The sequence below is a fragment of the Anarrhichthys ocellatus genome, unplaced genomic scaffold (assembly GCF_004355925.1).
Source record: "Anarrhichthys ocellatus isolate YVR2014 unplaced genomic scaffold, GSC_Weel_1.0 scaffold23, whole genome shotgun sequence".
Classification (NCBI taxonomy): domain Eukaryota; kingdom Metazoa; phylum Chordata; class Actinopteri; order Perciformes; family Anarhichadidae; genus Anarrhichthys; species Anarrhichthys ocellatus.
Window position 1 is genome coordinate 2,064,401 of NW_022280053.1, and position 22,131 is coordinate 2,086,531.

At 42.2% G+C, this 22,131-nt stretch overlaps 1 protein-coding gene across 2 annotated transcripts in view; it reads right to left on the reverse strand.

Annotated features, from left to right (window-relative positions):
• fibcd1b (fibrinogen C domain containing 1b) overlaps positions 1-22,131 on the reverse strand; it is an 84,243-nt gene that overhangs the window by 43,128 nt on the left and 18,984 nt on the right. Inside the window, exons 2-4 of one of the 2 annotated variants that reach the window (XM_031859849.1) lie at positions 16,414-16,497; positions 11,894-12,373; positions 5,333-5,492 (exon numbers count right to left, since the gene is read on the reverse strand). In XM_031859849.1, coding sequence (XP_031715709.1) covers positions 5,333-5,492; positions 11,894-12,373; positions 16,414-16,497 — 724 coding nt within the window. The remainder of the gene's footprint in view (positions 1-5,332; positions 5,493-11,893; positions 12,374-16,413; positions 16,498-22,131) is intronic. The other variant, XM_031859850.1, reaches the window with a different exon arrangement.

The window sequence follows — 22,131 nt, forward strand, 5'->3', positions numbered from 1 at the left end:
TTCGAAAAGGATGGCAAGCTCCCTGCTCTTGAAAAAGGATAGAACGAGCAATGAGGAGGTAGAGAATGGCCGTGCGGAGTTGGGAGACACACACACAAAAAAAGAAGATGTATGGAGAGATGGGTTGACAGATGACACGGTGCTACAACGGAGTCTAAGTGCAGCGAAGATAAAAAACGTGAAAAAAGACGGAACACGAGCAGGTCGAAATGAAGACAGAAAGGCACGAGGGCGGTGCGCGGATGTGATGCCGCAGAGAAGACGCAGATATATTGCACAGAGACAGGAAATTGAGATAACACAAAGTTGTAGGGAAGAGGATGAAACGAAAGACGTTATAGAAGTCGGAGAGGAGGAAGTATGGCTCAGTGAGATATATAGATTTGAGCGATGCCACACAGAAAACGAGACGGGGAGAGTGACGAGAGCTTATGAGAAACAGACAGAAAAAGAGAGTTGAGGAAAAGTTAGTGCAGAGAAGAAGAGACGGCGAAACAGGAAACAAAATCTATTCCCCAGGAGGGACAATGTCATAGATTATGCATGCCAGCCTTCGCAGGGTCAAACCCCTAAAACAGCCAGCAGAGTTCTTGAAAAGGCCGTAGAAGATTTTATTTTAACCATCACTACACGATGTGGAATGTTTGGTCTCCAGAAGCTTTTTCATTTCTCCATGTTAAGCCTCGACTACTGCGCTCCGACTTTCATCATCATCACACATAAACGGTAAAATTTCCCGGTTCTTCTTTTCATGACAGAAAACCGAAGCTGCCTGGGTTCCATGGGACATTAAAAAAAGACTGTCATCATTATTTAAGAATTTGGTCGTCTGTAACGAGAGCTTTCAAAGTTTCTTCAGTTTAATGATGCATTACAGATTTTCCAGGTCCACTTTAACTTCACAACTTGGTGCGCACACAATTTACCATAAGTGAAAAATAATTTGGTATTCTATTATTAGAATTTATTCACATTGCATCATTTTCTAATCCAGTGACAACATGTAACCTAGCTATCAAACTAGCATGATGCGTCACATCCCTGTGTGACCATTCGTCCTGTTGCCTGTTGTAACCATTGTGGACTTCATGGTCCCATGATTTCTATATGCTACTTGTTAGCAGGATCATAATGTAGGATTTGTTGAAAATTTGAAAAATATAGAATATTTCTAAAGATGAGTGTATGGTTTGGTTTGATGTGCGCATGAACTACTGCGTGTGTTGGTGTTGGGACCTTTGAGGCAGCCCACTGATACGTTGAATGTGGACCTTGTTACATTCGGTTCACCGAAGTACAACGAGCAACGTGCAGAGCAACAGATGAAATAAATCGAGAGATCGTTATTGAAAGTTACGTGGCATAATAAGCGAGAAAGTCCACTAAAGGCATGCGGATGGGGTGTGTTGTGTTAAACAAACAAACAGGACTTTTCCCCCAGGAGTCCCGTGTGAAACATAAAGTAAGAGTTGACTTTACATTGTTGCACTTGTTACATAATGTTACATAGGCCACTGTGGCTCAGTGGTAAGCGGTGTCGTCCTTCAATCAGAGGATCGGCAGTTCGATCCTCAGCTCCATGTCACTTAACCAATCATTTCACAAATGCATTGTTTTTTTCTGCAAGTGTGATACGAGGCTGATATGAAACATATTTATGAAGCGTATTTTTGGTTGAGAAATGTTGACATTCAACCCATCGCGTGGTTTGTCAAAAAAAAAACAACATTCTGGCAAATGGGTCTCCTGTCAGACTAGGAGAGCATCTGTCCTGAATCTCATCTGTTTGGTGACAAAATCCTCAGTTGCATAAACCCTTCAAAGTAAGTCACTCTGACATCACAGGCACTGCACAGCAGGAACCGAACTCATTTAAATGCACCCCGCACTCGCATCTCCAGCTAACACTGCTCATCTGTGGCAGCCACTATAGTGCTTTCCATCCATGCACATGTCCCTGCGTCTAACCTTTTTATGTATGCTTTGTCTTTCTCTCTTGTGTTTTGAAATGCCCACTACTCATAAAACTGAATAATTAATGTGGCAGCAACAGTAACAATAACATAAATGGGCTTTCACTTGAGCAACGGCACAGCGAAGTCAGGCAGTGCATGAACTGAAAAGTAGGACTCCGACAGTGGTTTCGTGAAACTCAGAAAACCCCGCTACCGTCTGAGCTGAGAGGGGCTTCACTGCTGTCAGGTTTGGATTCATATAACTTTGAGAATCTAATATGCTCTTATGGGAATCCAATGCAAACAGTACAGAAATGAATACTTCAAATATCCACAGGCACAGTGGGACAGACAGGCAGCCAAAGATGTGTGTGGATGTGCCCCAAACGTATGCACACAGACGTAAAGAAACAGACATAAAATGTAAAGAAATGTGCTGTCCAGTGTGCTGTTCAATTTGATACATATGTGTTGGGAGTGGAAACCGGCATATAACTACATTTCAAGCGGGATGTGGTGGACTTAAAATGTGTACAACATAAACATGTACAAATAATGCAAACTTAACATACTCTATACACATATATTTTATGTATTGTATGTAAGTGCTTTCAAAGAATCCTGCGCCTTGAGCAGAGAATAAGTGAGGCGCTATCCATGGTGCTGAACCTTGGTGCTGATTGGTCGATTACTGTGAATGCTGTACAGCTTTACTCCTGACATTTACGTTTACATGAAACATTTGGGGGTGATCAATTATAAACACAAATAACAGAGAAAGATTCCCTGAAACCGTTTGGTATTGTCAAAGCAAATTAGTCATTTTAGCTTACAAGGGCACCAGATTAAATCCTGGCTCTATATAGATGGCAACATCTACAGATCAAGCTACTAAGGGGAGACTAATAGCTGTATTTTGCTTAATAATAGGATGGCATTTCCTCCCCCCTTGGCTGTATAGAGCCCAGGACAAAATAATGTCAGGACAACATACAGAAATACAGGTAATTCTCTAGAAATCTCACATGGAATGATAATGAGTAAACAAGGATATGTTTATTCTCCCAATATCTCTTGTGTTAATGTCACAAAGAAGAACAAATTCAAGCCTTCAGCGTTAGGTCCACTGTGCCTCTGCTGAATCTGCTTTGTACGAATAGGTCTGCATATTTCAGTAACCCCAAATCCCCAAACAGACAAACCCAATAATTTATGTACATTTTTTTTTGTTTTAAACTTCAAAAGTAAAACTGCAAAAAACAAATGGCTTCTTAAAAAATGCACTGGTTTTAGTAAACGCGTCTTTCCCATATTAATTTGCTGCAAATGGGTGAACTGCTCATATGGGTAAAATATTAATAATAATGAGGGGCTGACTGAACTGGACTGCTCTTTCCAGGACTGTCGGTATGAAGTGATGACAACAGGAACAGCCTATGAGCCACACTCCAGCAAGCAACAACAGGACTGATGTAATCGTCATTACAACCTTGTACCGGCTGCTGACTTCAGCGTGTTGGGCAGGAACCGATTTTGAAAAAAAAACACGGAGCTAATACATAATCATCCCTGATTATGAACACTGTACCAGACATTTCCCTATATGACATGGTGTATAACACAAACGCGTGTTTGATCAAATGCAATGCAAAATGACAGCCCTGCAATAAATGTTACCTCATTAAATTCCTTCTCTCTTTTGAGTTCGTTAGAGCAGTGATGATGCTTCACATCCTGTTGCATCACATTGCGAGTTATTCTTGCTCTCCTCATGCGGCTAATGAATTGACTCAATCTTTTGGTAATGACTTCAGTTATAATACCTCCTGTGATATAGCATTCTGCTAACATCCGAACATGTATGACCACCCTGGATTCTGGTATGTTTTAAGAAACTGTTTGCTTATTGCTTCAGATAATCTGGTTAAGGCGAGACAAATCTGGAAGGGGGTGTCAGGCATACAACTGTGTGAAACACAAGTTCAGCACCATGGACAGAGTTTCAACCAGTCCATCCGCGCTGGCCTATGAAAGCCATGTTTCTCCAAAATGTCATGTGGAGCAGGCCTGCTTTTCAGCTTTTTCTGATACTTTAGTGGGATATTTGAGAAGTTTATGTTGCTTAAGGAGATTTTTCAATGCACAATAACCGAAATTGGAGGTTTCACAAAAATTTGTTTTAGGTGTAACGGTGTGTTTGGTCTTGATCAGGTTTTAGGTAGACTTAAGATAAAATCATGCATTACTTTATAGTGCACATTCATTTTAAACATTTACTAACAAGTTTAGTTGACACCACAACAAAATTTTAACCCCCAACAGATCTGTAATTGTATTCAATATAGCAACAAAAAAAAAATAATAATAACAATAATTAAATAACCTATAATCAGGACATTGTAATTAAGCGCCTTAAACAAGAAGGCTGTCATCCTGATGAAAATAAATGTAAATGAAAAATGTAACTGTATTCTGTACCCAGAAGATCCACTGACATTAAAAACTTTAAGAGTTTTTAGATTCATTTTCAAACCATCATCAGGTGCAGGTGAGAATTCCAGGCGATAGATTGCTGATAGATAGCAGATGTGTGAGCCCATTCAGCACCGGAAGATCAAGCTGATAATGTCACAGGCCCGAAACTGTTTGTAAGATAGCATATTAATTAATAAAACACCCGGTGAGTCATGTGAAGCACTTCAATTCCTTAGTGCAAAAGAAAAAGCATATGCCTTCGCTCTCATGTTTGCAGATTTATGAGACATCTTCGCCATGCTGCTCTCCCAAAAAACGTGAATATCTCTCTCGCTGTGCTATTGTATGCCGTGTGCTATACATGAGTAGTCTTCGCTCTGTGCTCCTTGGCTACCTTTGCAGGGGAAATCCAACAGGGGAATGGCATTGGGTGTACTGTGCCTGGTTAAAAGCCTTCCAATGGGATGATGCCTCGGGTCTTTCTCTGCCCTCCCAGCAACACAGCCCAGTGGACATGCAAGTCATTTCTCATGTATAGTAAAAAAAAAAAAAAAAAATCCACAGCTCTACCAAGGCCACTGGATAATGTGGAGGAGATGTAGCCCAGGGAAACATACTGATATCACCAGGAGATGTTGAGTTGAATGACTATGTGGTAAGATGGATGACAGACCTCACAGGAATACAATTTCAAAGAATAGTGGAGTCGGGTTGGCAAAGGATCACAACACAGAGCGGAATACAGTGGCAGAAGGTGAAACATATAGGGGGGTCGGTGATGTATGAATAACATACACAGAGGCAAAGGGACAAATCGAGAATCAGACAGACAAATCTACAAAGAAAGAATCGAATCCAGCCAGACAGGTACAGATCGTCCGACCGCGCCTCGTTTCTCTTACCGTTGGCGCAGCCCTTGAAGCGGGCCCCTCTGACCGGTGCCCTCTGCAAGTCGGCCTTGACGCGCGCCTTCAGGCCCACGTTCTCCTTCTGCATGGCGTTAAGAGCATCACTCACTGAGTTCACCACCTTCACCATGTTGATCTGACTGTCTGACAGCAGCTGCAAAACACACACACACACACACACACACACATACACATTACATTTATTAACAATATAATTATGCATGGTGCTACAAGCTGTAAAAAAACTCATATTGCTTCTGACAATTTACGTGTATTAAGAACCTTCCAGGCAGTTAGTGAATTCCATTTATTTTACTACATTATGAAAAAAAGACGTGTAAAACTTTCTCAGAATTATAATCATTAACATTATAATCATATCAAACCCAATTTGCAATACTATTGCCATTACATCCACATTCCATCATTCCTACACTGGATTTGAATGGTGTTAGATTCACAGCAAACGATGCGTGAGCATATTTGACATAACAAATGTAATTTTTGCAAAACTCTTGTAATGCCATAATTTGGAAGAGCAGAGCAGCCGGTCCCGTTTTCCAAGCGGAATCATATTCGCATCGCCACAAGTAGAGTGCAATAAAGAAGACGTATGAAGACATTTTCGTCATGGCTGAACAAAGAAGCAAATACATGAGTTGCTTGTCTTCCTCAGTAGTATTTCTCACAGGGTAGCTGCACAAAGTAGGTTTCCTGCCCCCAGTAATTTGGAACGAAATTCTGGGAGTTGTATTGTAAAGAACTTCTTAGCGTTATCACCAGTAAGCACAGGTGTCGCCAAATCGACCAGAACGGAAAGCTTACGGATTAGGACTTTAAAGATAAGCGATCCAAAACATTTTTTTTCCTTTGCCTCTGATTTTGTCAGAGTTGCATCACATTTGCATAGTAATGCAACTGCAAGAGGGAACTTAGAACATTCTCCCCTTGATCTGTCTCACAGTGTCCATGTCTGTGAGTAATGTATGCTTTCTGGGTTTGATTCCATGTTAACAGCTTGGGGATGCAGCGCTTTTCAACAGCCAACTCAGATGTCGGTGCATCCTTGAACACACCAGCAAGGACAGTTTTCACAGTAGTTTCCACTGCATGGACATGTGATGACAATGTGACTTTTAAAAAGGGGGTAAGTCTTTCTGAAAAGTGTTTGTATTCTTGAGGAAAGGGCATCAATGTATAGTATATCTCATTTGTAGTTAATGGGCTTAATCACACAATATTTAACCACTGGTACAGCATTGTCCTTGTAGGCTCTTTAGAAACAAACCAAAGTACAAAGTGTAGCAAAGACGCCACATGGTACCCTATTCCATAATGCACCCTGGTGAATGCTGTGAAATACAAAGTGCCCTATGGGAAGCCTGATGATGAATGTATGTGCGGAGAGCAGGGTAACCTCTCTGATCTACTGTGGTCACTTTCTTACCTGCAGTTTATGTGCTGTTTGTTGCCGAAAGGTTGTTTTCACATATTGCCCTAGTTGGCCAACACCTGGTGTTGGGGACCCACATGTACACACACACACACTATACTTTTGCTGGTATGAGAAATGTTCTAGCTCTTCCGTAGCGCTCACACATACCCACTGTCTCTCTCTCACTCCCTTTCTTTCCTTTTTCCTCCACTTTATCATCCACAAACACACACACACACCAAGACATGCAGTGTTTTAAAGTCATTTATAAAGCGGTTCAGGGGTGTCCTACCAAAGGTGTGACTGTGCAGCTATATTCAGGTGTTAAAACTGCATTAGACAGAAACCCCGGTGGCCTTTCCCTGGCCTCAATAACTATGCAACGCACTTCTGAGGCACAGCAAGCTGCACAGTAATCATATTACATGGGCACTGGGGCTTTAACCCACACACAGTCATAAACAACAACAGCACATTTAGGTAGCCACATGCAACTACAAAGGAAACCACATGTATGAATACTCTACAGAAATGACACACTGTGCTCAGCAGCTATAGGCAGGATGCATAAAAAAAGATAATTTGGGTTATCTGCTTTGTTTATGTGTATGTTAAGGTTAACATTATCTGATGAATGAGTTTGCCTCTGTATACTTTCAGTGGTGTGATTTGTTCGAAGGCAGAAAACTAAAAGCAAGGGACCATCTACAGCCTTCATTTCAAGCCTTGGCTGACACATCAATTAGCATCATGATGTAATTAGCTCTCATTAGGCAGCCTTTCCATTGGCGCACAACATCAGTCACACCACAGCACTTTTTTTTGTGAGTAAAGCTTTAAACACCAGCATTTGTTGAAAGGTGTTATTTCGTTGGCGTCAATCAGGTGCTGCATATATTAGAGACAAGCCACAGAACAGTGAGGAGGTGCAAGGCTGGAACTGGCAGGTTAAATAAAGTCATTCAGTCACCATCTGCCTAACAACCCATCTTCACCTCACAGACAGCTGTCCAGCCGACTGGAGCCCGGAGGGGAGTGAGAGGAGCCACGAAGGAGTCGCCCACTCTCTCTCCTCTTGAGTGGTGTAGCTCTTGCAAGTTGAAAATAATTTAAAGCCTCAAGCACATTTGAGCCATTCCACGACTTCACTTATATATCCAAGTAACCGACTGGGGTCAAGATAATGAGAACATTTCAAACAAATGTGCTTTTGCGGGACACCTACCAATCAGTGCTTTCAGAGAACAGGAAAATATATCTCACAATGATGCGGGTCATCATGGAGCGTAGCAATAACTTGTTTGTTTATATATATATATATATATATATATATATATATATATATATATATATATATATACATATTGTCTTTATTTCTCAAAATGTTTTGACATTTCCTCGACGAAACAATTCATTGATTAATCCTGAAAAATATCCAGCAGAATAATTGTTTAAATTCATAACTTGGAGCTCTGCATCTCCAGATTGTTAACCCCGTTCTTTTGTCATTGTTTTGCACTTTCCCAGCCACCTCTCTGCTCAGACTTTCCTACATCCTGCATTAAAGAGAACGCCCCATATTTATTATCGACTGGAAGCTTTGCTCATCAGACTACACTTTGTGCTCAAGAGCATCTGGGTGGCTAACTGTTTCTCTGATGCCAATAAGCTACAGCTGAGCTTTTTTTTAAAGCCAATTTTGAACCCAGAAAGTGAACTAACAGATACCTTTCTGGATTAACAGGACACAGTGTTATGTATGCACTCCATTCACATACTTTAGATTCCTCCCTTGCTAACAGATGTTAATTGACCATGAGCACATACTTGACTTGACCTACTGTATGAACGCGCCACAACCTCTGCCTCACTTACTGTATCCTTCTGACTAAACAGGAATCAGAAAACCCAGACATATATACGAGGCCTCTGAAGCACAGAAACAATGAATAAAACATTTCCCCACTGACTGACAGAACCTTCACGCATAAAGAGAATGTTTTCATAGCAAATCTGGTTCATATCATACAGAGAGTCTCTGGTCTTTGATCAGGCTTTTGATTCTGTCCATGTGTGGTTTGATGTCGGGGTCGGGGTGTGGCAAAAAGTCCAGCTGTGCAATTAAATCATTATTCATGACTAAAGTGCAGAAGTGACCCTTTAATGTTTCTGCCCGCTTATCGTCCGTACAGTATGTCTCTATTGAGCAACAATCCTTGAAGATTTTATCCCATTTTTGTCTCACAAGTGTCTGTAACAGTTTTGACATATCTGTATGTAATTGTACAACTTCATATCTTATTTTGCTTCCATAATAACATTGTTTGACAAAAACAAATTTCCAGTAATTGATGTTGCACTGAATCATAAGCAATCTCTAAAGGATATTGTTCTTGTTCTAAGCAAATGGCTTAATTACATATGTTCTGTCATTTCCTTAATTAGAGATATCTTTGAAGTTACCCATTTGCTGAATTGAATTTGGTTTCCACATTGTATGTGACTTTCATCATTATCCACTCTTATTGGGGGTTTTGAAGTTATTTGCATCACATCCCTGCAACAAGCACTCTGTGAATTTTACTTTTTCAAATCCTCAAAGGACTGCGTGTCCACCAGAGAGAACATCTTGAGGCAATATGGTTTTCTATTCTACAGCAGCAGAGGTTGGCCCCGAGATCCGTACGAGAGGTTGTGGGGGACGCTAGTCAAACACATTAATATTCCACAGCCACACAATTCAGTTTAAACTGTGACCTGCGGTTCAAGGAAATCAGTAAGTCATGCTCTTCCTTGCAGTCTTCTTTTCTTTCTTTTTTTTTCTTTTGCAGTCAGACATTGTGCAAAACTGAATGTCAAGTCAGATGAATATGTGAACTACACACTATGTCTGTTGGACTTCTGCTGTGGGGGATCTTACCCTTCCACTTAATGAAGGGGTGCATGTCACATGACCTCCAGCTCGTGGCCATTAGACACAGTGGCCTGCTGGTGCTCAGGGCTGCCACTGCTGGTCAGAGCTGAACAAGTACATTAGTAATTGTTTTAATGCAATTTATACCACTGCCAAACGTTTGTACTTGTTAACGTGCCGTTGCGGATACTGTGATGAGAACACTTCATGAGAACTGTGATGCTGAGGTCACTTTTGTCAAAAGAGAAACACTATTCCGTTACTGTCAACAAACAGCGAAGCAAACAGCGCACACGTCATCCTATTTTTAGAATTTGACATACAACTGTCAGTGAGGTGAGACAAATGTCAGGGAGTTGCATTATTAAGTGGTGACAAGCTAATGTCTGTTTTTGCTTCATTAATTATCCACAGATGACTACAGAGAGTTGTCTGGATTACTGTGTGTGTGTGTGTGTGTGTGTGTGTGTGTGTGTGTGTGTGTGGTAATTCCGCTAATTACTTTCTAAATGTAAATAGATTTTCTGACAATATTCAATCTGGCTCATGACAAAATCATAGCACAGAGACAGCAATAGTGAAGACATTAGATAATGCTGAATCAGGAAAAAATCCCAGTCCATCTGGTTCTGTTCTCCGTCAGTTCAGGTTGTATCTAGAAATCATGGGCAATGTTGTGAGGACATTAAGCCATGAAGAGCCCCCCAGGGCTCAATTCCTGGGCCTGTGAAGGAGGAGGAAATACACTCCCAGTATTATGCGAGAGATTTGACTTAGAGCAAACACGAGCAACATAATACAACTTGTCAAAAGCTCTGCAGCCTAACTATCAGTTAAATGTATTGCTACCTTATAGTCACTGGTCCCATCGACGTTGTTTGTGAGAATGCAAATGCATGCCTTTTCTATTTGAGGCTGCAAGCACTCACGGTGAAAAATGAATAAGTCGGTTTGTGAAAAATCAAAACGCATCGCTCCTTAACCCACCGCAATCGGATTCTCCTGCTTATCTCCTCGCGGGGCATGTGAAAAGGTTTCTCTCTATATGGCGGGGTAAAACTGTTCTTCAGGGGGCTGTGGTGCACACGGAGCCATTACTAACACTGGCACAGTCAGCTCTGTCGTGGTTGTATAAATCAGAAATCCTGGCCACAGGTGTCTCATAGATCACACAGTCACACCATCGTGTCAGGCGAAAAAACAGCGGATGTGCACTCCACATGCCTCGCCTCCAAAGAGGAAATCAATCACCGGGAGTGTCTGGGCTGCCATGCACCACCTCCACTTAGCCCCAGTGCCCACTGCGCTATGCCACCTACACAACATTAACAGCAATTGGGACAAGCCCTCTTTCTGCCTCCAGTGGACTACCAATCAGCACCCGTGGTTTCTTAGAGAGGCAGTGCGAACCAATCCAGTGAGCTTTTGAGTGATGTCTAAACAATGTTGAACCACGAGCTAAAGAGAAAGGACTGGCAGAGGCAGAAAGCATTGAGTTGTTTGAGCTGTATGGCTGGCAGCTATGAAATCTATTTACTGCAGAATAGAGAGAATGAGCCTGATGGGCCAAAATTAAAAGAGCATGTGGTGTGATGATTTTCCACGCACATTTAGGAAACGCATCGTCAATAAATGAATGTAGACAGTGCGAAACTAAAGGGGGTCTAATCATGTGGAGTCTAAAGGGGGTCTAATCAATGTGGAGTCTGTCTTACACATCTAGGGACACATTATGTTATCTTATTGAATTAATGGGCGAGTTGTTCGGTTTCTTGAATCTTGATGGGCATCTCTTCCCCTGTGACCTCATCTTCAAACACTAGACTGAGCGAGCTCTACTCAGCGGAACACGAGCCTTATTTGCAGTTCAATCTTGCAGCTATTGGGTTCGTGAAGTGCAAAGAGAAATTAACATGGCTGAGTTGGCACTGGCTTAGTGAATGATGGTGTTAAGATTTTGCAGTCAGGAAAAGGAAGGGACTAAATGAGACCGACTTCAAGTCCAATGAGCTGTCACACATCTTAAGGTGGTTTCACAATCAATACATATTGATAGGGGCTTCACAAGCCAGTCCTTGAGCGCCTCCGTACAGTACTTACAGTCGGGACTTCAGTACACTGGATTCAGTTCATCTGTTTTTACTGCTCAACCAATCATTTTTATGTGCAATTATAAACAAATCAAAAAAGAAACAAAATCTCTCACCTGTATGAGGCGTCCCTGCTCCGTCTGCAGCGTGTTGAGGTCTTGGCCCAGGCTGCCCTGGCCCCTGCGTAAGGATTCATAGTCCATTTTCAGTTGCCCCGCATGGGCTGACAGCTTGGCCACCTCCTCAGCCAGACTGACAAGAAGAGCCCGATCCTGGCCTTTCACTGACTTCAGGTCAGAGTCGTGGTCGGTAAGTGAGTGGAGCAGGGACGTCTGCACACCCTCCAGGCGCAAAAAGTTACTGTTGTAGTCGGGACAGTTGGGGTCGATGAAGATGTTGATGCGAGAGCCATCGCCTCTCTCAACGGTGACCAGGGCATTGGCTTCATCCTGATTGGTGGAGATGTGGGGTAGGCCGTCAGACATGGGTGGGGCCTGGTAGTGATTCATAAAAAGGATGGTGCCGGTTACAGTGACAGCCAACAATACGGCCACGAAGAGCAGGATAGTGCAAAGCAGGTAGCTGCAGCTCATCCTCTGTAAGTAGGAAGGAAAGAGGGAAGGAAGGGAGGAAGGAAGGAAGAGAAAAATGAGGTGTTAGGATCACAGTTGCTAGAAAGTAAAAGTTACGGCAAACAAAACTCGCCTTATTCAAAAATAAATTACTTTCATCCATTACTGGGGATATTTTGAATGCCAGATGCTCAGCAATATAAACATTCCAATTTGTGAGAATGTAGTTGTGAATGATTTATGTAGAAACATAACAACTGCCAGTTGTCTTGGGAATCAAAACTCTGTAAAACTTCCTGTATGTCATTAGAGTAGCGGCGTTTCGGTAGAGGGAGGATGCTAGCCTGAGACACCTCTGGTCAAAGCACCGATGTTCCATATTTCCATTTTAGAGACAGGAAGGAAAATAAGACAAACCTGAAATGACAGCAGCCAGGAGGAGAAAGTGAAAAGAAAGAAAGAAAAGAAGACAGCCAATAGAATTGAAATGAATGAGCAGAAAGTAGAATCCTCTTAGAGGACAAAGGCAGACCTCTACCAGTAACATGGTCTCCATTAACTGGACCATAAAGGCCTGTATGATGGCTTTTTTATGATCCATTTTCCCACTCAGGTCCAGAGAACTAGCAAAAGGTAGGAGAGAGCAATATGGCCCACCTATGCATGATTAAAAATTCCTGGCACCCCCATATCTTCCTCCAAATGAATCAGCAAGTGATCTCTTACAGATTTTTCTTCTTTTTCTGCACCGGAAGATGTTCTCTGTGAGAATATGTGGGCAGGTGTGTGTGAGTGTGTTTGTTGTCTTTTTGTATGTGGAAGTGTGACTGAGTGCAAGCTCATTAATATGTTAATTAGCTGCACAAGCACAGTGAAGCACATTAATAGACAGCTAATGGTCTGCTTTACGAGAGAGGTTTATGGTTTCTTTAATGTGAAGAAAATCAATCGTGTTGTCCAGGAAATACTCCTATCCACTGTGTTTATCCACAATAAAAAAAGTTGTAACTTCCCCCGGCAACTTGTCCTTGTGTTGGCTGAAATATGGGCTCTGTGGACAACAAGTGTGGATGGCATACACCATGTGGCTCCCAAATATTAGCCCACATAGTGATGGCGCAAAAAAAAGGGTTCTATTTCAGGGCCTCAAATGTAGCCCTCCTTACTCCGATCATGAGCCAAAGTAAAGGCACACAAAAAGGGGTTCATGTGGAGCCTGAGGATGGTTGTTCTCACGTAGGTCCCATTTGTAACCCCCTGGCTTCATTCACAACTCACATGGGCAGACACACATGGGGCTAGGCCTGGCTAGTCCCTGCTGCAATCTAATGTGTCTATGTCTTACAGAAAAAAAATAATTTGATTTAAGCTTTGATTTTGAAAAGCTAACCCCGAAGACAAACAATAGGCAAACGTTTCCTTGGTGAGGAACACAATACATGCATTTAGTAGATGTCATTTTTGAGAAGAGAAGCTGTTTTACCACCTACGCTAAAGCCAAAGAATAAATGATTCCTTTGTTCTGGAGAGTAACAATCATTTTTCAGAAGGTGATTATGAAATGCTTACTTTCAGCATATATTGATCTTTTTTGTTTTTTATTCCTGTAATATATAAGTCTATTTGGTAGAATTTACTAAGTACATTGATGAGAAGAATGCATTATTGTTTTTCTGCAGGGGCCAACTTCTATGACTGCTGTTTTCTGAACACCACTGATGTATCAGCACTGTCACTGCGTACCTCCCCGAGGCTCTATTTGTTCCGAATGGGTTGGAAACTGCGTACACGCGCATGCACACATTATTTGCACACAGCCCATTCTGCCTAATATTTGTAACAGACAGGCAAGCACATGCACATATTGCACATGAAAAATAAAAGGATTAATATGTCAGAAAATTTCCCACTTCCTCCTGTTTTTTCACCCAAAATCATCATCACAGAAAACGGCTCCAGGGAAGTATTGCCGCACGTAACATTATTCTTTTTTTCTCTCCTTGCTCTAACTTAAGATGCAGACCGTGACGGCATGATGAAATCTCTCTTTGCAAGTCAAACAGTCTTTTTTCGTCTTTTTTTTTTTTGCCCCGTGTACTCGAGTGCAGGTGCAGCTGAGTGATTATGACGAGGTCTCGGCTATGTGTGTGGATGTGTACGTAGCAGGGTGTCTGTGCCGTGCTTATTAATGTGCATAATGGCCTCGCGCTGCAGAATGGCTGCAGTGTAACATTAGAACAGTTTCCCTGAGCTCCACCACCAGCGGGCCAGGACATCAGTGGAAACCATCATTGGCACTGAGCTAAATATTCATTGCTAGCATACTGATTGTCGACTTAACATAGAGAAGATATATGGTGACCCCCCCCCCCCCCCTCTATGCGCTGACAGCGACACACACACACTAAAATATACCTAGAGCAGCCGGGCATGTAATGAAACCTTTCGCAGATGCACTATAACAGGCACATAATGGTCCTCAGATGTTAACATTTTAAGCCACCAGGTATGAAGCAGTTTCTGACAGTTTAAAGGTACAAATTTGGATGAATAACAGCCAGAAATAAAGGTAACAAAACACAGTTCACAGGATGCATAAATGACTTGACACAGCAACGAGCTTTAGACAATTCTACTCTACTTCAGGCTGACATGAGGTCAGAAGGGAACGACTTGTGGAGGTTTCGCGTCTGCCTTTTTTGTGTTTTTCAGATGGTCAATAAAAACTGAAACCTTCAACATGTTTCATGTCCCAACGGAATTAAAAATCTGTCAACTCAGCATCACGAGTTGCAGCGGGGTATTGTGACACTGAGAATGATGCGCGTGCAGCCTCTAAACACTGTTATCTTCTTTGTCAATGAGTCTCAATCTCGCAGCAGGAGCCCTCTCTGTAATTAGTGGCTGACTTTCAGATCCTCTCGTGTCTCTCCTCGTGCCACAACGTGGGATTTAGGACAACAGGGGAATTCTGATGGTTGGATTGAAAGAGGAGAGGCAGAGAATGAGAGAGAATTCTTCTGTGTGAAAACGATGTTGTCCACCCACACAGGAACATTGGCAGACGAAAGGCTTTGTCTGCTCATTAGATAAGCAGGAAACAATCGGGACTCTTGCTCTCTCTCTCTCACTCGCTTTCTCCCCTTCAAATGCAAACACACACACACACACACACACACAAACATATGCAGACTTATACAAAATATATTGTCACATTGATGCTACAAACATTTTTAAAAGCTGAATTGGCACACGTACTATATGCATGGCAAGCCTGAAGCAAAAACTCATAATTTAGATTTTCCCCAGCCCCACTTTCTATTTCATTCACCTCCAACTTATGAATAACACTTTCACATCGGTATCCAACTCACACTGCAGCTACCGCCGACATCCTGCCATGAAATCTTTCCATGATGACTCCGCCGAGTTGAAAGAATCTGCAGGGGCCTAATCCCGTCTAGAACTTGTGTGTTTTTGTACTTGAGCTGGGGTTGAGTCGCTGCCGCACGGTGGCAACGTGTAATGCGTAATGTGCAATAATCCTTTGCACTGCCATCAACCAAAGTAGGGAGAAAGCGGATTGCGAGGAAAAAAATCATCATCAATGACACCTAATCCCATCCGCAGTTTAGCAAATCACTGTTTAAAGTGTACCCTGGTTTTAATGGAAGGAAGGTGGTGGGATATATATACAGTAGGACCTAGAGGTTGTACAGGAAACAATAAAGGGATTTTTGGACAAACAGCAATGTGAAGATGTCCCCCTGAGAACATTTCTTTCACTATTTCCTGTCATGTTATAGACCATCAGATTAATTGACAGTGAAAATAATTGTCAGTTGCAGACCTATTCCAATTTAACCAAGAGTCGGTAACAAATAGTGAATAAGTTGATTTAGTCAGTCAGAATAAAAATGATAATACAACATCATTTTCTTACATTCACTAATTATGTCCTTCTGATATAACCGAGGACACAAAAGCACATGTTGGTGTGTGTGTGTGTGCATGCCGGTCTGCCTGTTGGTTTACACAGTACGCTGTGGATGACAGGGCCTTACCTTGGCAGGAGTCTCCCTGGCAGTTTCTGAGTCTGACCAGCGATGTTTGAGCTGGGAGGAGCTGGGCACACACTCACAGAATGTCTGCATGGGACAAACAGACAGGGCCACCAGTGTTGGCGTTTGTTCAAGTCACATGTGCAATCAAGCATGCAAGCACATGCGCACAAACACACACACACGCACACATGCACAAATACGCACAGACAACGGTTTTGGATCGGTATTTAAATAACAGAGAAATCTAAATAGTGGGCGCAGCACATTCTCTAAGCCCTCAAATCGAATATAAAATCATTGTTTAGTGATCAATGCTGCTGGCGCTGATAAACTACAACCACCTACACACATAACTGCGCACTGACATAGACGGATCTGAACAGGCATCTGTACATCTCAAAGGCATCACTGAATTCAATAGATTATGACAGGCTCGATGCGTCTTCCAAAAGATGGCATTGCAAGGTCCTCAGCACACAGAGTCTCCTCCTACTCCAAACCCAGAAGCAAAGCAGTAAAAAGGACAATTCCATCGAATGTGAGTGGGTACAGCATGTGCAAAGAAGCAGGCATAAGCAGTTGAATGTGGGTGTTTGTAGATCTGAACATAACATGCTTCATTCAGCATGTGTGCGTCTTGTGCTCGTGTATGCGTCTGGGAGTACTTCTAGCTGCTGCACAGATAGAAGCAGAGTAATTATGAAAGTGGGGGCTTTCTAACTGCTCCAGGAGAGCACGTTGTTCCATGACCGTAAACCCCCGCTGCTCCCACTGTGGAATTGCTTAATTAGCCCGGGATAACAAAGTTGACGCACACACACACACACACGATCGGTGGAAGGCCTGCACTCAAAAATGACTACCTAAAAACGGATGCAGGAAACATTAGCAATTAATGTATGAGAACGTGTTATATATCTGAGCACGGTGTTATAAGCCTGTGTGTGAGAATGTACACGTGACCGAGACTAAATATGCTCTTCACGCTTGTTATGACACTGTGTGTTTTAATACCATCAACAGGAGTGTTACAAAATTATTTTTAAGCTGCATTAATCGGTTGTCAACCACTAGGGGGAACGCGCTCAATTTGGCGAAGACTAACATTGGTTTGGTTAAATGTAAGTTCATTATTTATTCTCCTTTCATCGCTGTTTCTGTTTCTAATAACGCTTGAGGAAAATATTTGGATTTGTAGCTGCTCAGCATTCTTCACCCATTTAGCCACTTCTGTCTGTTGGGGATCCAACTTTTTCAGCCACGATACCGATAGCTGGGCTTTGGGTATCGGCTGATACTGAGTACCGATCCGCTACTTTACTTGAAAAGCTGCCATTTTACACACATAGGGCCATGACGAATAAACAACATGAACATTTGAAATACTCGCCAGTGAATATTTCGCACCAAAACTATATAATAATATAATCATAATAATATTCACGCTCTGTGTGATGGTATACACGACAATAAGAACAGCTAAAAATGCGAATCAGTGAGAGTGCATTGCTGTGTATGCAGCTCACACAGACATTGTTATGATGGCTGACCAATAGTTCACCCCTGTGCTCGAAGCATTCTCTTCCAATGTGTACGACAGCAAGACAGGGGGGGGGGAGAAGAAGGCAGCAATAGAGAAAGTGATGGAGGGATATTTGGGAAAGGTGTGCTGAATTCTAATGAGCAGCCTTAGGGTGAGCGATAAAAATCTGTCTGTTCCGTCTAAAACATCGCAGCTGTCTGCTTGCAGTACACAGACGAGCTACAGAGCTACCATTACTAAATAAACACAGACCCCACAGTGAACAAACTAACAAGTCAGCTTCAGAGGGAAGACAATTTCAATGGATTTGTGTGTTAGAAAAAACAACAAATAAAAATGTGCATTTTATGCTGTTGTTGTGTGCACCAATACATTATAATAATATGGACACAAAGGGTATACTCCCACTTCGCTGCAGGAGATAGAACAACATGCGTACACGTATGAACACATTCACACAGCACAAAGGTTGTGTGTTGCAGCTGCAACCAGATCTCTGACAGAGTCCTCCCATTACACTGAGCAGCACGTATCTGAGCTTTAGTTTGTTCATCCCCCTGCCTGCTAATGCTCACATTGGGGTTCTTTGCAGCCTGTGCACCAAAAAAAAAACATGCACACACACAGTGACACGGCAATATCTGTGGGGCTTCTTGTTGGCAGTGGTCCCGGTGTGGGCATGACTGCTTGGCAGTGTTTGTCTAGTCCTAATCTGACTCCACAAGCTCCACCAGCGGAGAGGATTTGCACTTAATAGAATATTTGGGCTTTTTTTTTATTGGTTGGACCTTACACGCAGAATCCTATCTGATGGGCCAAGTCTTAGAAGACAGAAGGCTCAGACTTAACCCGGGTGTGACTGAACGTGTACGTGCGCTCTTTTAGAATGAGGGGGCCTACGTGTTCACATGAGAGTATGTGAGGCCGTACATCTTCGAGGCAAGAATCCTAGCAACCACCAAAGAATGTTTGGATTGTTTGAACTCCTTCTTAGAATACACCGGCACACTTTGCTGAATACCTTAATGTGTGTGTGTGTGTGTGTGTGTGTGTGTGTGTGTGTGTGTGACAGGGACTTTAGCAAGGTGTGTTTAAACCTTGCTGCTCACTAAGCCGCTGGAGTGGAAGAGGATTTGCATATATTCACTTGTGGGCTTACTAATCATTTAACAGGACTTGCAGACTGCTAAATGAAGGGACTGAGACTGACAGAATGATGGGGGGGGGGGGGAGTAAAAAGGGGGAGCAGAATAACAAGCACATGGTGTGCACAGTTCATCAGTTCATCATATAAGAGATTATCTTGCTAAGTATGTATTGTCTGTAGATATATGTTTGCTATAGCCACCATAAAGGAATGAATGGGTAAGTGAATAGCACTGCGACATCCTGACAGAATAAATGCTGAGGATTCCCTGTCTGCCATTAGAACTTAAGAAGCCATCTTTAAACACAACGAGGCCTTATCTTACCCTCAACATTGACTACTCAACACAGAGATGTAAAAAGAACTCCAACCCATCTCTTTGAAATGCATTCATATAGTACATCACAATGAGTCTAAGTTCTTGGATGACTCCAACAGAGGACTACATAACGAATAAAGAAGTGGCTTTTATGTGTTAATGTAGATGTTCATTAAATTAGAATTTTTTTTTTGAGGATTCTCTCTATGGTACATTATTCAATAACTAATGAACTACTATATTATGACCTAATGAATCCTAAACTAATGACACTCCCAATAAAAAGTCAGTGGCTACTTGAAAGCTGAGTCAGATTATGTTCTATTTCACTTGAGGGGACACGAGGAAAGTCACTAATATGAAATGCATGTAATCAGGAAGTAATAATTAGTTATCGGTTATGTGCTATTAAGCAGCTGAAACTAGCGTTTAGAGACTACATCCAGAAACTCATTACATACTGCATCATTGGCATACTGTTTAAGTAACGTGTCATTATCATTGTCAATAATCCTCAACTCCGTTATTTAAGAGCTACTTATTTGCTACTTATTGATAAGCAGTTAGCCCCTGATGTGTTTCTCATTTGATAATTATCAGATTTTCTGTACTTCATTAGAACGTTTCTGTGAAACCATTCAGCCATGAGAAAAATATAAAATGTTATTTTTGTCCAGCACACACCGACATCTAACTCTAAAACAAGTTGAGTCTGTGTGTCTGTGTTCTTTGCAAATCTCGAGAACCGTTCATCCGATCTGCTTCACACTTGGCAGTTATATTGCCAATCAATATATGCTGCTCCGACATTGCAACTCAAATTGTGTACGTTTTTGCCAAAGTAACTTATTAACGCATGCTCTACTTTATAACTGTGATGGTTATGGTAAAGCAAGTGACTAATATATACATCCGCAAAGTGTACTTCACAGATGATTATAACTGCGAATATCCGGACTTGGGCGTGTTTTGTTTTTTTCCTTGAACCGTAATGTATTTCAGGACCCAAGGAGGCCCAGTGTCGGCTGTGACGTTCTTTGTACAGGCGATTGTCGAGAAAGCTGCAAGCAGCAATACCACAGGCCAAGCAGCATTCAGCCCATTCTGAACAGGCGTGTACATGTACTGTACTGTATCAACTCACGCACACACACGGTCTTCCTAAAGAGGAAGGAGGATAACACATTTTGGAGACCTTCATGGCATCCGATCCAATCTTGAAAAGAAAAAAAAATGCTGAAAGAATAGCGTTTTTTTCCCCAAGTAATATATTCTTAATACCAAACTACGTTGCATAAGAGCGGTTATGTGGTTAGGTGTTGAGGTGGAGAACGGAGGATGATTGCTTTTTGCACTGGTCACAATTTGTATTTCTGTTATTTACCCATGTTCACAATATTTTCCAAATCTTTACCATAAAAAAAGCAAAAGTTGCAGCAGATGTTTTTTTCATTAAAACAGTCAGACATTCAGCACCACACCGTTTAGACAAAATATGTTCATTACCTCCCCCACCACCTTCCTAAAACAAAATGGAATCAAGCGGCAAACAGAGGATTGTCGCATGGACTGCTGAATGTGATGAGGGAGGTGTTTACCTTGCCACAGCCATATTCTATTCTGCAGACTACAGAGATTTGGGTCTGGATATTTTAGAGGACACTGCCGTAGTGGATGTGATGGCCGGCATAGCGGCTTCTACAGGCTTTAAAAGGGACCCTGTACAACTGATGGCTGATGACACTGCTAGACACCTAAATAATGGCTTTCTATGGTACCAGGAGGGACACTGATGTGATTTGGTGTCAATACTAAGTACCTTATATGAGGCAATATGATACATCAGACATTATAATGACAGACAAATCATTGGTTTATTTGGCATGTCCTCTGTCCAAATTATATCCATACTTTCTTTTCAGTTGATTTCTGGCTAACTAGAGTGACTAACTAGGAAAGAGCTCTCCGTGCTTTCATGAGGCTGTTTGTTTGTTTGTTTCTACATTCAGCGAATTTCTTCTTCTTTGCTTGTTGGCTGCATCTGCTCGGAGATAAGCGTCTCAGAGGTGTAAACAAAATATTCTTTCAAGACACGTTATTAGGACTGGGCAAAAGAAAACAAACACATCTAAACAAGCCGCAGTTGGAATAGAAAGTCAATTAAGACACCTGAATTGGAGAGAAATTTCTCCAAGTTCTCCCACACAACTTCCCTTCTCCGTTCTCTGCACGGGCTCCCTGTAAGAGCTTGCGTCCAGTTTAAGACTGGTGCTAGCCTAGAGGGCAGTGAAAGGAACAGCTCCTTCCTATCTCCAGGCCATGGTCAAGCCCTACACCCCCGCCCGACCACTTCGCTCTGCTGCTTCGGGGCGACTGGTTGCCCCGTCGCTCAGAGGTCCCTGCAGCCGATCGACCCGGTCACGGCTTTTTTCTGTCCTGGCCCCACAGTGGTGGAATGAACTCCCCACTGACATCAGGACAGCAGAGTTGCTGCCCATCTTTCATCAGGCTGAAAACTCACCCCTTCAAGAAGTACTACCCTGAGCCTAAAGTAAAAAGCTAAAGTTAGGCTATGAACAAACTACACCATTTTTGCATTCGGGCGAGTCATCAAAACAAGGCTACTGTTTGCCGTGTTGACAATTCGTACTCTCACATGTTAGCAACCACCTTTTGAAGACACGTAAAAGTCCTGAGGGGTATTTTACT